Source organism: Magnolia sinica, chromosome 1 (genome assembly GCF_029962835.1).
Source record: "Magnolia sinica isolate HGM2019 chromosome 1, MsV1, whole genome shotgun sequence".
NCBI lineage: Eukaryota > Viridiplantae > Streptophyta > Magnoliopsida > Magnoliales > Magnoliaceae > Magnolia > Magnolia sinica.
In genome coordinates, this window is record NC_080573.1 from 128758411 (window position 1) to 128777589 (window position 19179).

The 19179-nt window shown below is 39.2% G+C and overlaps 1 protein-coding gene across 1 annotated transcript; it reads left to right on the forward strand.

Annotated features, from left to right (window-relative positions):
- The first annotated feature begins 5938 nt into the window (after positions 1–5938).
- On the forward strand, positions 5939–18221 carry LOC131258228 (amino acid permease 6-like). The gene is made up of 7 exons (XM_058259394.1): positions 5939–6295; positions 13727–13960; positions 16033–16126; positions 16229–16446; positions 16816–16955; positions 17217–17441; positions 17666–18221. The coding sequence occupies exons 1-7, from the start codon at positions 6175–6177 to the stop codon at positions 18083–18085; spliced, it is 1452 nt and encodes a 483-aa protein (XP_058115377.1). The 5' UTR covers positions 5939–6174; the 3' UTR covers positions 18086–18221.
- Positions 18222–19179: the final 958 nt, after the last annotated feature.

The window sequence follows — 19179 nt, forward strand, 5'->3', positions numbered from 1 at the left end:
TAGGAAATTTTACAAAGAACTACTTAATTGATTTGGAATTTACATTTCTGTACCTTCTTTGCATAAGTTTTCAAACAGCCACCTCTATTATTATATGCGGGGCATGCGCATCAGCAAATGAGTTGGCTGCTTGGGTGGGCACCACCATAGCAATCATGTTAGGCCAAGGGACCAAAAATACCCCCATCCATGATTTAAAGGTTTGAGTGGATTTCGTATAATCATCATAGTGGGCCTTGTAAAAATTAGGGGTGAATGCTTCTTTCCCAACTATTTTCTTTTGTATGGTCCACTTGAATCATAAGTCATTCTAATTTGATTATATGTATGCATCTAATGGTCAAAGTAGATGTTACAAAAACATCATGGTGGGCCCCACCAAAAATGAAATCCTCATGCATCCTTTGTAACTGCACAAAGAGTACTAATAAAAAATCACTTGTATGGGATGTGGCTGATCTTGATTTTGATGGGGCCCACCTAATGTTTATCTGTTATTAGATATTTAGTATTTAGAAGCAAAAATCAGGTTGATCCATCATTCTGATGAGCCACACTAAAGGAAATGGTTGGGATACAGACGCCCGCCTTTCATTTTTATGGGGCCTAGCATAATGATTATATGAAATCCACTCATGTCATTAAATTTCACCCAACCATTTGGGTCCATGTCCAAAAAATCATACTATATATATTGTTTTCAATCATGTGGGCCATTTGAATCATGAATAGCATTGATGTTTACACTCTTGGCCTAACACTACTTGATAGCTAGGGTATTTCACATAAACATTATAGTGAAAGCCACCTGAGCCACCCACCCATTTGCTTTCCTGGTCACCATTACGAAAGGTAATGAGATGATGATTATATCAATTAATGAGATGACTTTTTGAGAAAGGTACCGAAGTGTAAATTTCATATTAATTAAGCATTTAAAATTTTTTTCCCTTAAAATTTAGAATTTAAAATCCAACTTGAATTAGAAATTCTTGAAAAGCCTCTTAAAGCAAACGAAAAAAAAGTGAGGGGTAAAATCCTGAATCTTTAATCATCTTTGACTATTGTAACTACTCGACCTAAATTTTAAGTTAAAATACAAACAGTACTCAAGCGCAATCTTTAAATTCTATAAGATTGAAAATTTAAGCTGCCAATTTTAATTAAAAGAAGCATAAATTTTAATTAAAAGAATGCAACGTTCATGTTTGAAAATACAGGTACACATGCTTCTAAGGTATCCTAAAGTTCCTCCAGCAATTTATTGTACGGACCCCAAAGATATCAGTGAGGGTATGCATATGCCAAATGTGAATGCCAGCCTCCTTAATTAAGAGATCCATGCTACCGAACAAGCTCCATCGACAGTACTAAAACCATTCTCCAAAGACCAGATCATATCTTGATATTTGAATATTCCAAGGGCAAAATACCTGATCCTACAAAAGGTCCTATCTAGGATCAATACTTGAATGTAAACCATCGTCTACTTCTTATTTGTAAGATAATTATATTATCATTCTTTGCTTCAATTTCTACACCCAATCTTGACCGTAAACTACTATTATTTACAGTCGTTGATCAGAGAGCCAAAACCATTCGATGGATGGGTTCTTTGGAACCATTTCCCATCCACAGTACAAGAGACCGGATGGACGGATCCGATTGATGCATTTCCGTTCGAAATGTATTGCAGGAAAAAATAGTACTACCATGTTCCGGTGCTACCAGCCGTACTGCAAGGTCGAGAAAAGCCTCGATACTCCAGTAGAGCATGACCGTTTATATACAGGCGCTTAAAAACTATCACATGTGGCATATAGGTAACTGATACTAAACCATCCAAAATGCGGGTCCCAATTTTGATGGCCTATAAACAGAAAAAATATACTGATCAAACTATTTATGGACATTTAATGGATGGATAATAAACGAAGACGGTATGAGGTCCAAGTTCAACAAATGTCAGGCTAGAATTAAGCTATCTGGACATTTGATGATGGCATATATATATATATATATATATATATATATATATATATATCCACCGCACATTTAGCCACTTGATCGGACAGCTCCCGATGCACCACGACTCGATCTCACAGGAGCAGGCCGTACGCTTGAGCTCATTGTACCTTTTCCCATATATATATATATATATTTGTTAGAACACCCAACTGTCAGTTCACACTTTGCTATTAGCCACCCCTACTAGGAATCGATGCCAAGACATCAGCGTTGAAACGGGATCTCTCTCTCTCTAGGAATCGATGTCTTGATCTCTCTCTCTCTAGGAATCGATGCCAAGACATCAGCGTTGAAACGGTCTCTCTCTCTCTCTCTCTCTATATATATATATATATATATATATATATATATATCTCTTCCATTGTGTTCCTGCTATTGGATGGATTTATTTTGAATTATTTCATGTTTATGTAATTTCGGAAAACCTGCGCATTGATGGCCACGCTATGCTAGAGTATCAAAGGACTCCATTTCTAATTAAGCTCTACCTTGTTAGTATGTGTGATATTACATGACAATAAATACACACCAATCCAAACCATCCAAATATTGTGGTCAACCATGGATGGGGCATATCTTGAAATAACACTGATCAAATGATCAGTGGCTTATCAAAGGATAGTAAAAAATAAAACGGTCTGTGGTCCCAATCCATCAAGAAAAACAGACGGTTAAGATCAATCAACTAATGTAAACTTTAGGCCATGTAAGTGCAGGACTTGGTGGACACTTTATATGGCTGTATATTCATGCCATGTTTTCGGTCGATGAGACACCACACCTTTAACTATGTTGGTGAGCCATCACTTTACTCTAACCACCCTCAAGTAGCTTACATGATTCCTTCCTATATTTCTAAGATTCCTGTAAGAGTTCACCAATGTTCTTGACTTATACTCATCATGTGTTAGAATCACATGCGGCTATCCAAGCCGTCCAAAATTTGGGGCCACATTATAGATGGAGTGTGTCTCTAAAACCATACTGATCTAGCAATCCTGACCAGCTAACTAATGGATATCAAATGAATGATTAAAAACGAGATGATAAGTGGTCCAAATTCTAAGTTTAAAATCATAGTGTTACTATCATCTTTTTAGCTATGTCTCATCTACAGTTGGGTCAACATTTTAGACGATCTGGTTTACCGTATGGTGTTAGCTTAAAAAGGTCACCGGACTATGGCAGGAATATAGATTTTAAATTACTGAGGAGCGTGTTGCATCCTAACTTAGCATACAGCCTTGTTTTCCCCACCATCATGTCACATGCGCAGGACATGTGCCTGATGAAAAAATTGACCCACCATGAAAATCAACAGTGAGCTTGAGCTATGATTGGGGTGTAGTAACTTAGATATGTTGGCACTCGATTTGTTTTTTGTCACGTGCAGTGTGTGCAAGTACGCCAGAATCAATATAATGACTCAATTCCAACAAATTAACTTTGACCCTAAGTGTCAAAATAGGAGATACATCAAATTTTGACAATATATAAACAAATATGAGGAGATCGGTTGCATACTCAAACATTTGTAGAATATATGTAATAATTACGTGATAATCAAATGGTGGGATTTTTCCTTCAAAGATGAGTTTCAACTTGACTTTCACAAGAAAGAATTTTTCAGTATAGCGGTGCAATCAAACAAAGGAAAAAAATTATAGTCGGCCATTGAGGACAATTGTAATAATATGTCACTTGAAAGAATTGCTTATATTGGATAGGGATCAAGTTAAATGTATGAGTATAAATTTAAATTATAACTAAGAAGTTATTGTTACTGGATTATTACTACTTTTAAAATAAATTGAACTAAGATGAATTGATAGATTTAATCTATTTGTTGGATTTGTTTGTGTTTTTTCTACTAATCTTCCTCATGTTATTTATAGATTTTTATTTTCTGTAGCTATTTTAAAAATATTTTTCTTATTTATTAGACAATTATAGCAACCAAAAAGTCATCATATAGATCATTATCTTGTTATGTTTCTCTTTTATTGATGAAATGCCGTTCTTCTCAGTCAAAGTTTGGCGGCCAATCAAGTTTCACTCATAAATGTCTCAGCCTTGCACTACTTTATCAATCACCTAATGACATGTAATATTAAATTAATGCCATTTATGATCATGTAAAAAATCTCCAGATATCTCATAAAATTTTTTCATACATCTTTCATCTTTCGTGTAACATCATGTGTCACGTTCTTGCTGGCTTTTTCCAAAACCATAAAAAATAAAGTACAACATGATTGACTTGCTCCATCTCAAGTTGAGTCATGACTCACTTGAGTCAGGGTGTGTATCGACTCAACTCTCTCGAGTCCAAGGTGCCCGGGGGATGCAACTTGTGGTGTCGAGCCAATTCATACAGTGCCAACCCCGAATTGACTCGGACCAGGTGTATTGGACTCGTCCGAGTCTTAAAACCATCCCTATCCCAACAAACTATCAAACGTACTGCACTGCAAACTTCAAATTAAAACGAATTTGAAAATCGAGTAGATCAAACTATAATCCAAACCATTAATCTGAAGCAATGCACAGTTAGTGTGTCGCCTCAAGTCTTTAAGATTGGAAGATATAAAACTTTCGTCCACTACTGACAACTTCATATTTAAAACAAAATAATTAAATAATCAACGGATTGCAATATTCAAAGAGTTAAATAATGGCAGTCCATGATGAGGCTCATTGATCATATAAACGGTCTGGATCATTGAACCATTACTCGAGATCTACCGGCAAAATTCTGGAGTTATCCAACCACCAACCATAGTAGGGATGCATTGTAGCAAACCAACGTAAAAAAAGGTTTGCCGTGCAACTCTCCACCAATGATATGATATACCTTAACTTTGGGAAATGATATATAGATCGCTGTCTCTATGATATAATAGCATAGAGTCACCTTCAACCGTCCACACGGTAGGGTATAAGGTGAATCTTTGCCGTGCAACTAGTGGGCTCTGCGTTGGACGGTTTATGTTTCAAAAATCAACACTAGCATTTTCTCCCTTGATTTACAACATCTGAATCGTTACTTATGTCTTTACCGTCCATCTGATGGGCACCAATTGAATGTTTTGAAGTATCTTTTTTATTTTTTAATGAGGTTTTGAACATTGACCATCCATGCTGGGGTCCACTAGGTGAACAGGCCTGATACACAGTTTACTCTGCCACGTGGACAGGGATATGGTGTGGCTCTATCATATTACTTCCCTTGGACCAAAAGATATGATTAGAAAAGATATTCAAAATTAAGAGGCACAGTCGGACGCGGATTGTGTACTGTGTAAAGTCTGTGGGGCCTATCGTGGATGTATGTGTCCCATCCACGCCGTCCATCCGTTTTTTAATCTAATTCTAGAGCATGTTACCATAATTGAAGTTTTTCCAAAGCTTAAGTGGACCACACTACGGGAAACAGTGGGAATAATGGCGTCCATCATTGAAACCTTTGTAGGGCCCACAGTGATATTTATTTGCCACCAAACATGTTGATAAGGTCATAAAGACATGGATGAAGGTCAAATACAAATATCAGATTGATCCAAAACTTCTGTGGCATCCAAAACATCGTGGTAGGCCCTGACAGAGCTTTGGGTTGCAGAGGAGCCGTGTAAGTGGTGTCTCTTCCCTTCTAAAGCTACTGGTCTGTACACATGCCAGCGTGGCACATATGTGCATGGTCCAGATCATTCATCAAGTGCCACTTGGCATCTTCCCTAACACAAAAACCATAATAAATACACTCGCCAGGTGGGCGACACTCGCACGTGGTAAAACAGAAAACGTAGCCAACCGTCCAGATACAAAGTACAAATGGGGCCCACCTGAATGACCGAGGCCAAACCAACATCCAAACTTTTGTTACAAGTGTGGCTCATCTCAGGAACAGACAGCATCTCACGCGCGCATCACAAGAAATCATGAAGCAATTTCTCTGCTCTCAAAAGCATCCTATGAAAAGAAGAAGCAATCTCCGCCATGAAATTCCACGTCTTTTCCTCCATTTATTTTCATGCGTCCAAAACCTCTTTTTCTCCCTCTTTCAAAGCATTATAAATACATCTGATGCCGCTTTGGAACACTTGTACAATCCCATTTTGAGACTGATAGAGAAGAAGAAGAGAGACCATGAGCGAGGTTGGCGATTTCGCACGTACCCAATCATGTGAACAGGGTTTCTCACGTGGGAAAGAGAGTCATGTAGAGGACGACGTCGACATCGACGACGACGGACGTACACGTAGAACTGGTAAATATGCTCTTCTACTTTCTACTCTTTTATACGCTTTACACCATATACCATTTCCTCATTCCTGCACTTCCTCTTGGATTTAGCTTTTTTGATCTCCATAGATAAAGGAAACTAGCTAGATTTTAAGGGTTTTTATTTATTATTTATTATTTATTATTTTTTAAATATTATTAAAATCCGCGCGTTGGGATTTTGTCTTTGTTTTTATTTTATATTTTAATAGGAATTTTGTTACGTTCTTGAGAACTCATCTCTGATGTGAGAGAGGGGGGCAATGTGTCTGTGTGTATGTACAATCCTGAAGTGTATACACCTTTGCTCAGTGTATGTTTTTGTGCTGGGTATGTATGTATGTGCATGCACATGTTCATAGGGTGCATGCATGTGTATAGATGAGACACCATGCATGTGGTTTATCTATGCAAGTAAGCCACGCGTTTGGGTCACAGAGCAGGAGCTTTTAATGAAGACCATACAAATATGTCTTGGTAGTGAGATTAAAGAAAAGACAAAAACCTATTTAGGACTCTATGTTTTGTCTTTTGTTGGTTTGTTGGGGTTTATTTTTGGTAACTTAAATTAAAGGTATCATATGGTGCGCCTGTTGCGCAACATGCCAACAACGCAGTGAACCGAGATATAATCTCCGGTGTTACCAACAAACGATAAACAAGAAGAAATGTAGATTAGAAACAGAATCAAAGCATTCCAAACAAACCATAAGACAAGATATATGTGAAAAAACTCCAATAAAGGTAAAAAACCACGGATGCAAACTTTCACTATGAAGAAAAATGAAGATTATAAGACAATATATTGACCTCTCCCTTATAAATAAAGAGAAAACCCTTTGCCCACATCTTAGAATTATTTCACATACACTAGAAAAGCTTTCCTATACCTTAGAAAAGCCTTAGGAACACCTATTTATAGTTTAGACAACTTCCCTTTCACACCTCTATAAAAATCGACTTAAAAATCCACAGTTCACATCAAATTTAGAAACGAATCTACGTAATCTCGACTGGTCGAACGAACCCTCGACCAGTCGAGCATGAGCCACGACCGGTCGAGCGGCCCCAGATGTGGCTCCATATCTCAACAGGGCCATGACGAACGGTGTGAGTATTCGGTGATCACGACCGTCAAAATCGCGATGATCAGATACAATCTAACCGTGTAGAGAATTCGTGTAGAAATCAATGATTAGATTTTTAGTGAATTTTCTACTCGATGTTTTGGGTGGTTATGTATTTCTGATCACTGTGATTTTTGGTATTTGATCCATCCATGTCTGTACCGGATGAATGAACGGTTCGGATCATTATACGCTTATGCCACGTGTAAGGTGGAGAAAGTGAAGGAAACGAAAGTTTGGTCATCCCAAGGATTCCGAGTCACATTTACGTATCCCTTGTTGGTTGGGACCATTAAGGACAAAATCCCAACTCAAGCGACGTGTGTCGTAATATTTTTGTCTTTTATTATTATTATTTTGTTTTGATAATAACCTATTTATATCAACCGTCAATCTGGTAATGTCTTTGATCATCCATGGCATGATGTGTGCCACGTCACTATTGAATAATCTTAGCCACCTAATTTCACCGATGGAAAAGGGGCATACTGACCATTTTCTTATTTAGTGTCCATTTGATGACAACTAATTGCATGGATAGGATTGTGTGGTGTGATTTGGCTACACTCCATCGATGATGGAGCTCATGATCTGGACGGTCTGGATTGACATAGACGGATGTAGCGGTCACGTCTGTAGCTTAGGGCAGCTGGGTATTTCTATTTCCGTTTCATTTTGCGCGCGAGTTGTTATGAAGGCTGTTATGTTATAGAGCATAATATAGCACGAAAGGAAATTGCGTGAAAGGATAGTTTAGTGAGTAAAAATAAACGGCTGTTACAACGGCCGCTTACAGCAGCCTGTCAAACCTGTTAATCGGTGTACAACCGCAGTTATGCTGGGCTTTACGCAGCCTACGGAGTTTTCAATTCTGACAAGTGGGGCCCATGCTTCAGTAATCGTGACCATTGTTCTGTCACCCCCCATCACAGATGGATCATTGCCAAAAAGTTTCCAAAGTTCCTAGAGTGGAACGCGGATTGCCTGGGAAAGTCTGTAACAAGAACTTCCTACGATGGGAAGCTAAGTGGGGCCCACCGTGATGTTTGTGAGAAATCCACCCCGTCCATGCGTTTTTCCAGATCATTTTGGGATGTGGGCCCGAAAATGAGGTAGATCCAAAACTCAAGTGGGCCGCACGAGAGGAGAAAGTGAGCAGGGAAATGTCTACCGCTGAAACCTCCCTGGGTCCACCGTGATATTTATATGCCATCCATACCGTTCATCAGGTCATTTCTACTGAGAAGAACTGAAAATACAAAAGTATTAGGCTGATCCAAAACATCTGTAGCCCCACGAATGTTTCAACCGCGAACATCTCACTGTTTCCTGCTGTGCGGCCCACTTGAGGTTTGAATCTTACTCATTTCTGTGGCCATGTCCTAAAACAATCTGGCTAAACGGATGGACGGGTAGATTTCTCACAATCATTTTGATGGCCGCAGTTAGCTTTCCGTCGCAGGAAGTTCATGCGAAAGCGTCATTCCTGCGTTCCCTGCAACCTATCTTTGTTCCTTCTGGACTTGAATGGGAAACGGTGTATCGTGTTTCTCTTATAAACCGTCCATTTGTAGGTCATGAATCGACAGTTTACAGTTGTCCTATTTGGAAGAGTTTAGGACATGGGTCATCCATGACGGGAAGCAACGTACCAGTGGACTAGATCACTCAAGAATGGGACCCACTTTTCAGAATCGAAAACCGTATGTACGGTGCAAAGCCGACTTCTATAATTCAACTTCTTTTTTTTTTTTTGGTCAAATTTCTCAATTGCTCTCACCTAAATTCATATGACGTCAACATGACCACATTATAACGGCCGTTATACTCTCCACGTTTATATCGTCACTTTTATTTATTTATTTAAAGAAATCTCCACCGTAAAATGCCTCTTATTGGATTTTACCAAATAGTGCCTCCCAAGGCCTCTGGAACCAGAAATTACATGTTTTTTTTTTTTAATTATAAATTTTAAAGAAGAAGAATCCAAATTGTTGGGCCCACGTTGTCTGCGTTTGACATCCAACACGTCCAACAGGTAGACGCCAACATGATTACCAGACGAACAAAAAATATTAGGAATCCAATTACAGGGTGGGTCAATCCATATAAAATAATATATACCACTCAAAATATCCAAATTCAAGTATAATACATTTGATGATTTGATTGGCATTTTTTGGTTAATGTGATTACCATGATGGGGTGGATGACTTTAATATTATATACATACCACATGGGTTCCACAAGTCTTGACTATACTAATTTTTAAAGAAAAAATTGGCTGAGAGCATTTTTATAATTTGATTTTAGAAAAAAGCACCTTCCTATTTTAATTGTGGAGGCATTATTTGGTAAAATGTTAATTACTGAGGAATTTTGCAGTAAATTTGACTCTATAAGGCCACAGTGATGTGTGTTTTCATCTACTACACTGTCCAGCCATTTGCGAACTCTTTTTAGGGCATCGACTCAAAATTCAAGCATGATCAAAACTCAAATAGACCACAATGCAGGTAACAATAAGGGATTAAACTCCTACTGTTAGCCACATAAGTTTTGGGTCAAGTTGACATTTGTGTTTCCCTTCATCTAAATTGTGTGACTTTATGAAAAGATTAGATGACAAATAAACATCACAGTAAGACCTAGGAAGGTTTCAATGGTGGATGTCATTACCCTCACTGTTTCTACTGTGTTTCACTTGAACTTTGGATATGCTTTAATTTTGGGACCATGCCCTAGAGAGGCGTGGCAAAATTGATGGACCGCATGAATAAAAGGCATACATCACAGTGGGCCCACAGAATTTGGTCACCAGCGATTTCACCACCCAATTCACTTCCATTGCTATCCTTAGACAGCATATGTAGCAGGCAGATGCATCAGTTTGGACCATCCATCTAGTTTCCGTACTTTCTGATAGGAAATGGTTAAAAATAGATCTCAATCATCTGATTAGTGGCATTCAAAGCAACGGTGTAAACAAAAATGGTGAGAGAAGTTATTTGACATTCGGGCTGCTTATAATGCTTAATACGCAGGCACTTAGAAATGGAACAAATTTGCATATATTAACTCAAATTAAACTGACTAAATTGTGGAAGCTGGTCTCTTAAAGTTGCATTGCAAAGCTCAGATTGGTTAAACAATCCTAACCTATAATTCAAAATATGACCATTGGATACTTTTTTATAATTAACCGTCAAATAAATGCAAATGCCTGCCAATCTGATTGTCAGATAATTAAATAAGTGTAGTTTTTGGGTCATGATATATCTAAGCTGGTACATATAATTTGGACATTTAACTTCGAATTACTTTTACAACCAGCATAATTTTTATAAGTATTTTGTAAGTGCCTGCATATCATCCATAACGCTCTGCTAGAGTATTAAAGTCTTCCCAAACTGTTAGGGCCTGTTTGGCCAGACAGATCCCATGGGATTAGGAGGGATAGGATGGTAACATCCCGGGATATGCCAAATGAGACAAACAGACCCAGTGAACTTGTCCTGGGATATAGCAAACCCATGGATCTTAAACCAATCCATTGATCATTACCTTAAAATTGATCCCATCCCTCCTAATCCCATTCAATGTGCCTGTGGCATGTTTGGTTGGACAGATTGGAAGGGATTGGGATGGTAAAATCCCGGGATATGCTGAGCATGCCAAACAGACTCGGTGAACTTGTCCCAGGATATAGCAATCCCATGGATCTTAAACCAATCCATTGACACCACCATCATTACCTTGAAATCCATCCCATCCCTCCTAATCCCATGGGATCCGTCCGGCCAAACAGGCCCTTAAGGTTCAGAATAAGTGCCCAAAGTGCAAGAAATTTAAAAAAGAAAGAAAGAAAGAGATGATAAATCGTCCAATATGTTGGATTTTGGGGGAAAAAAAAGCCATCCATGTATAGTTACTTACAATGGATTGATGGCTACTATTGATACATCTGCCCCTATCACATTCAGGTTCTTCGGGCTCCACCCTATCATTTCCTGTTAATTTGTCTCTTCCGCTAGGCTCGCATATCAGTTCTGCACCATTAAGAAAATGGTGGTGACTCTTCAACCGTACACGTGGCATAGCAATAAGGCAATTCAGACCGTTCAAATCACTTGACTAACTATGGTTCGATCATGGCCGAAAAATTGCACCAAGTAGATGATATTAACCACTTGATTTCGGACTTTAAATATATATTTTTAACCATCCATTTGATAACCATTAATTGGATGGCTAGAATTGCTTGATTAGTGTGATGTCAATTTGGATGATCTGGTTCGACAAGTGACGAGGATGACTCACCACAATTTTTAACTGGTCTTTTCTCTAGGGCTTTCAACGGGCCAGCTTGGGCTTGGAAAACAAATTTTGAATAAGCCTAGCCCAAAGAGTTCAAAATCCAGGCCAAAGCCAACCTCAGGCCCTCCTTTTACCGAGGGAGATAACGACCGCTGACCTTTTTCCTATTGCTCCTTTAGTAAAAGAGACAGTCGTCCAAAGATATAAGATTCGTTTTTATCTTATTCTAGCAGCCAATAAAGATGGAATGATATTAAAACCCTTTGTTTTTTTGTGATTATACACCCTTCTTTCTACTTTTAGTACTGAAAAGTAAATTATTCAAGTATCAAAAGTAGAGAAAAGGTGTATACGCTTGGAAGATGGGGTACCAAATGCTGTTTCCCAAAAGAGATTTGTGTGGTTCCTTAGAAACTTCGACCCATAACTTTGGAAAAGCTAACATTTTGTTATGTTCAATTAGGGATGGAAATGGTCCACCCTTTAATAATAAGGTATTTTAATGATGGGGTTTGAATTTCAAATCTAGATTTGGCTCATTAATGTCTGTTTTATGCCTTTGGTCCGGTCGTCGTTCTTTTTTATTGACTCTTGTAATATGCTGTACCTCCTATTTTAATTGAAGTTTACTTGAAATAATTAGTGTGAGTTTACAGAAATTTAAAAATATGTTGGAATTTGAAAGGTTGGATTCAAACTAGAGCAGTTTAAGTTCATTTTTGAGTGTGAAAAATCAACCTATTTCAAAGTCAAGAGTCAGAAGGTTAGATGAATTAGGTTATGTTGGTTTCAAAAGATTATGTACTCAGTCCATTTGATAATGAAAGTAGCATTATGGGCTAATGCATAACCAAATTAGGTAATTATTAGCTCAAGCTGTAGCTCTATGTTAGGCCTTAGGTTTGAACCCACCTTACCCACTAATCTAAATGTTCTAATACTAGAAGATCCTGGCCGCCAATGTTGAGCCGTTGGTTATCTAAATGTGGGTTGTTTTGTTGTTCTCTTTCAACTATTCAATTGTGGCCCATAAATTTTACAGTTTAGATTGTATCATCCAGGAGATTTTTTGGAGCATGGTTTGGACCACTAAGCCATGGCCCCCACTTGTCTGAAGTGAAAACCCAAGTATATTGTGTAAAGCTTTGGGACAGAGGATTCCATATATTCAAATATGATTGTTGGAAGCAAGGATTGACTACTCGTCTGAGTCAATTCGAACTCGGTTGAGTCAGGATCGAGAATATAATTAACTCGGCCAGACCTGATCGAGTCCCACTTGGCTCAGTCTTGAAAATTCTACTAAGAATTTATGAGCCAAATGCACAGTTGCTACGATAAAACGAGTGGTGTGATTTTCAAGGTAGGCCCCATCCACGGTAAGGCCCAAAAAATGAATGGTTCAGATCTCACACAATAATGCAGATATTATTGATATTGATTAGTGGATTATCTCTCTTCCTCTAAATTGTGGTTGCAATAGGAATTTGTACAGTTGGGTAGGTCAGATAGTATTTTGAACATTGGTTATGCCACTGAAATGCTGGGAATTCCAATCTCTATCAGGGCTGTCAATGGGCTGGGTTGGCTCATTGGGCTTGCATCGGGACTGCTTTGGCTACAATATTAGGCCTGCCAACATGGCCCAGCCTAAAATTTAAGCCGCTTATAACGGGCCAGGTAGGGACTGTGTCTATGGCTCTTCATGCCATTCCTAGCTCAAGCAGACCCGGCTGTTTAGGACTTCAAGTACATTTTTGTCATATATCATGCATGATGGGCACTCCTAATGGACAGCTCAGATCTTGCACAAAATTAGGTGGAAGGCCTTGGGCTCAGGTTGTGCGTAATCATCATGAGCTGCGCATTGTCTTGTGATTTACTATGTGGGTTGGGCTTAGATGGACCGTTGACAGCCCTAATCTAATTATTTTTAAAAAAAAGCTAATGAAGTTTGGTAATTTAATTTGCAGGGACTGTATGGACTGCAAGCGCACATATCATAACGGCAGTGATAGGATCCGGCGTGCTCTCATTGGCATGGGCAATAGCTCAGCTTGGGTGGATTGCAGGGCCCGCGACTCTCCTTATTTTCGCCTTCATTACTTTCTTCACTTCTACTCTCTTAGCAGATTGTTACAGGTCTCCTGATCCAGTCTTTGGGAAGAGAAATTACACATACATGGATGCTGTGAGAGCCAACTTAGGTATATGTCTGCCTACACTTAAACGTGCATATCTATACGTAGTGATTGCCATGTGGATGAGAGATTATATGCTTTTTGTTGGGGAATTGTGGAAACACACAGAGATGAATCAAGCAAAGTATTCCAATAGCACAATCAAGCCCAGTCACAAAAACTCCAAATTTGATGTGAAAAAACTTTTGCGAGAAAAAACTATGGCACAAAGCGACAGATGTTCACTATAAAAGCACATAATTATAAGAAATAGAGATTACCTGATTCGAACAAGCCTCGAATCACCCAAGTTACGCCCATGAAACCCTATGAACGAATTAGAAAGTTCTTTTTTACATCCCCTATTCTCGATTTTATATATATATATATATATATATATATATATATATATATATATATATATATATATATATATATATATATATAGTTCCTAATAATCACAATCAAAATAGGAAACAAATCCTTAATTTACCCAACTCTGCATAATTCTGCGCGATTGTTTGATGAAACTTCAATGTCACTTCGATAGTATCGAATAGCTTTCGATGTCATCGAACCTCTTCAATGTCATCGAACAAAACACCAAAACATTTCGGCGACTAAACATGCATTTTCTGGATTTTCTCAATGGCATGTCGATGAAACTTTGATGTCATCGATGCCTCGTTGATGGCATCGGACCCATTTCGATGGTATCGAGCATGACACCTAAACTGCCTAGAAATAAATCGTGAGATTTCTGAATTTTCCAATGGCATTGTGATGGGATTTCCTCCCAGGACTCGACCGGTCGTGAGCCTCGCTTGACCGGTCGTGGGTGGCGCTCGACCGGTCGAGTGGGGCTCGACTCAAAGTCCAATGACCATCTGATTATTTTCTCCGAGGTATTTGACCAGTCGAGGGATATGCTCCACCGGTCGAGAAGGCCTCTCCAGGACTCGGCTCGACTAGTCGAGCTTACGTAGATTTGAGTCCGGATCTTATGCAGACTGCGGAAATCTGACGCCTTTCACAATTAAGTGCAGAAGGGAGTTTCCTAAACTATAAATAGGGGTGCCTAGGGTTTTTCTAGGCAATACAAGAGGGTTTCCTAAAGTTTTGCAAGAGTTTGCTAAAGGGTTTAGGGTTATCAAAGGTGTGAAAGAGAGAAAGCTTGTGGAAGAGAGGTTCTGCTCGTTGAGGTAATCTACTGTGCACTTTATATCTTTGCGCTTCTACGTCTTCGTAATCGGTTAGATCTTTCCGTTTTTCTTTTATTCTCTTATTGTTTATTCACTTCTGCGTGAGTAAAGAAGGTTGTAACGTTCTACTTCATAGTGAATTGTTGATCTGGACGAGGTCCTGTGGTTTTTACCTCTTTGAGAGTCTTCCACGTAAAAATCTCGTGTAGTGTAGTTTGTGCTTTGATTTATTTCATTGCTTCATTATCCCATAATTCTGGTTTGTTCTAGGAGGCTAGATCTTAAGGTTTTGTGCAAGGCTCCCAACACATCGAGCAGCCTTCAATGGCATTGAAGTCTGCCCAATGGCATCGAGCTGTCATCAGCGATAGACCTGCTGATTTACAGATTTATGACATCATTCAACACTTATGTTGTAATGATCACCGTTGGATCAAAATTAAATGGTGAGCCTCAACACTTGTAGTAGTTAATACCTGAATGTAGTGAGTGATACAAAGACTATGATCTGGTGGTGGGCCTCCATCACTGCTACAGAGGTGTGCTCCATACCAACAAGCCCATACATCATACATGATTTGAAGCTGATCTGGGCTGCCGGTAGGTTTGATCATTCTTTTTATTAGAAAGAAAGAACTTGAATGAAATTCATTTCCACAATTTAAGGTTGCGTTTGTTTGGACGTACTATATAATCAAATTGCAATTGATTTACTTTCAAGTTGGAATACATATAACTATGACTGAGGTTAGTTTATCCTTACGAAATACTTGGAAACTTTAGTACAATTCGGTTGTTACTCTTTTATTGAACTGATTGTTAGTGATCCAACTCAACTGTCGAACCAAACATGGCCTAAATTTGAAGAAAATGATTCTTTCCATGAATACATTTCAGGGGGAATGAAATTCTGGCTCTGTGGATTCACTCAATATCTCACTCTTTCTGGCATTGCGATTGGCTACACGATCACGGCATCCATAAGCATGGCGTAAGCTCATCTTCTTGTTTATGGATATTGATAGTCTGTATTTTATTCAATGTTTGAACAGTATTCACTATGAAAAGGGTCCATTTTTTTTAATGTGATCAGGGCCATACAAAAGTCGAATTGTTTCCATAGAAGAGGTCATGTGGCTTCCTGCAAGACCTCCAACAATCCCTTCATGATCGGGTTCGGGATCATTGAAGTTTTCCTATCTCAGATCCCAAACTTCCACAAGCTTTGGTGGCTCTCCATCGTTGCTGCATTCATGTCGTTCTCGTATTCCTTAATCGGGGTGGGCCTTGCCCTGGCCAGAGTAATCTCAGGTCATCGTTCTGCTTAAACTAAACTATACAATGATATACCAAGAATTGTTGCACATGGCCACTGATCCAAACCATCCGATCAATCGACTATCTCTTACGTGGGCCAGATCTCACAAAATGCACAGCCTGATTTTGAATGTTCAACAAAACCAGGGCCCAAATTAGTTAGAAAAAAAGGTCCATTAGGCAGTTGCAGTAAATCAATCAGTGCAATTTTTGGACAGTGGCCCATCAATTGGATGGTCCAAATCAATGGGCATGTGCACAGATTGCAAGATGGAGATGGTTCATAACCCAGTAAAAATGTATTTGTAGATAGGTTCATTCCTTATCAGAAGAAACTGAACTGAATTACATGCATTTGTGCAGGAAACACTGGAAAGACTTCTCTTACAGGAGTGGATGTTGGGGTTGATTTGTCTGAAGCTCAGAAAGTCTGGACAACATTCCGCGCACTTGGAGATATTGCATTTGCCTACTCATATTCTTTGATCTTGATTGAGATTCAAGTAATTCAAGAACTTCCTTCCATGGGTTTCTTTACTTAAATCCATACATTTCCTGCCAAAAATGGAAAAAAAAATCATTAAATCAATTTGAATTTACATGCGATGCGTTTGTCTAATTTCAAAACATCCCACAAAAAAAAAAAAGAAGAGAGATTTGTTTTGAGTTTTTAATTTCATACAAAACCATGAAAGTGAATCACTTAAATGTTGAAAGAAGCATTAACAGATGATTGAATTGCGATTTCTTTCGGATTCCATCAGGACACATTGAAATCTCCAGCAGAGAACAAGGCAATGAAGAAAGCTAGCATGGTTGGCGTGTCAACAACAACTGTGTTCTATGTCTTGTGTGGCTGCATTGGCTATGCTGCATTCGGTGACAAGGCGCCTGGGAACTTGCTGACCGGATTTGGGTTCTATGAGCCCTTCTGGTTGGTCGATTTAGCTAATGTGTGCATTGTGGCGCACCTTGTCGGCGCATTTCAGGTACTGGTCGATCATTTTCCTTCATTTGTTCAATCCCATCGTTCAACTGATTGGATCACCATAACCATGACATTAGCAACTGAATTAGGACCACCAGCCATTTTCTTTCTAATTGTTATGGTTAGGATGATTCAATAACTAAAATTTTCAGGAGATGCTCCATCCACAATGTGGCCCACCATTTTCACCAATTCTAATCAAAGCTTCTCTATCCAACCCTATAGGTATTCTGCCAACCAGTCTTCGCCCTAGTAGAATCTTGGGCAGCCAAGAAATGGCCAAACACAAAGTTCATAACCCGCGAACACATGATCTTGAAAGGCTTCAAGTACAAAATCAACTTCTTTCGGTTACTTTGGAGGACATTTTTCGTGATTGTAATAACCGTCCTGGCGATGTCGATGCCTTTCTTCAACGACATACTCGCACTCTTGGGTGCCATTGGATTTTGGCCGCTGACGGTCTATTTTCCAGTGGAGATGTACATTGCACAAAACAAGATCAGAAGCTTCACACCCAAATGGATATTACTGCAGGTTCTAAGCTTGGTATGCTTGTTCGTCTCTCTGGCAGCGGCTTGTGGCTCTATACAAGGGGTGGTGGAGTCACTTCATGTCTACAAACCTTTCAAGACCAAACAATGAAAAAAAGGTAAGCTAGTTATAGCAAGCAGGCCATGAAGGTTGTATATGTGTTTGTTGTTGTTTCTAGGCACAAGGGCCAGTGGACCATCTATAAGCTGTTAGTTAAACTTCCTAATGTGCATCTTGGTTAATCTAATTTGTGTAATCTCAGAATCATATTGCTCCAACTAGTATGGGTACTTAGTTCATGGGTTGGGCTAGAGATGTGTAAGCAGCTCATGGGCTGGCATAGCCCACTTACAATAAGGGTGGCAATGGGCAAGGGTTCATGGTTCACCTAGCCGCCCTGGCCCTAGCCTTACAAGCCGGTCTATGAGGAAAGTACATTCTCATACCTCAAAATCATATATGGTAGGTTGAATAACTCATTTCGGTTTGCGAAAAATGTCTGTTTTAGGATTTTGACAGTCCTGATCACTTCCGCCTCCCACCGGGCCTTCTCTGATCCATCTTGGACGTCCACGACCGCGTCAATGACGAACTCAATCTTAACAAGAGCTCTGTGGGGTCCACAGTAATGTGTGTGTTTTATCTACGTCCATGTTGGGAGCCTTGTACAAAACCTTAGGATCCAGCCTCCCAAAACAAACTAGAATTATAAGATAATAAAGCAATGAAATAAATTAAAGCATAAACCACACCACACGAGATTTTTATGTGGAAAACCTTCAAAAAGGTAAAAAACCACGGGATCTCGTCTAGATCAACAATCTATCATGAAGTAGAACGTTACAACCTTCTTCACTCACGCAGGAGCGGATAAACAATAAGAGAATAAAAGAAAACGGAGAGATCTCACCGATCATGAGGACGTAGAAGCGCTGAGATGTTGAGTGCACAATAGATCACCTCTACGAGCATAACCTCCCTTCCACAAACTTCCTCTCTCTCTCTCTCACACACACACACACACACACACACACACCTTTGATAGCCCTAAACCCTTTAGCAAACCTTCGCAAAGCTTTAGGAAACCCTCTTGCATTACCTAGAAAGGCCCTAAGCATTCCTATTTATAGTTTAGGAAACTCCCTTTCGCACCCCTTGCGAAACCGCCTCAGATTTCCGCAGTCCGCACAAGATCCGGACTTAAA

Bases quoted from the DNA above. Each gene is read 5' to 3' on its own strand.
- LOC131258228 (XM_058259394.1), top strand. From the start codon at position 6,175: ATGAGCGAGGTTGGCGATTTCGCACGTACCCAATCATGTGAACAGGGT. The intron at 13,961-16,032 runs GTATATGTCTGC...AATACATTTCAG, and splicing joins TGCTGTGAGAGCCAACTTAG to GGGGAATGAAATTCTGGCTC. The intron at 17,442-17,665 runs GTACTGGTCGAT...CCAACCCTATAG, and splicing joins ACCTTGTCGGCGCATTTCAG to GTATTCTGCCAACCAGTCTT.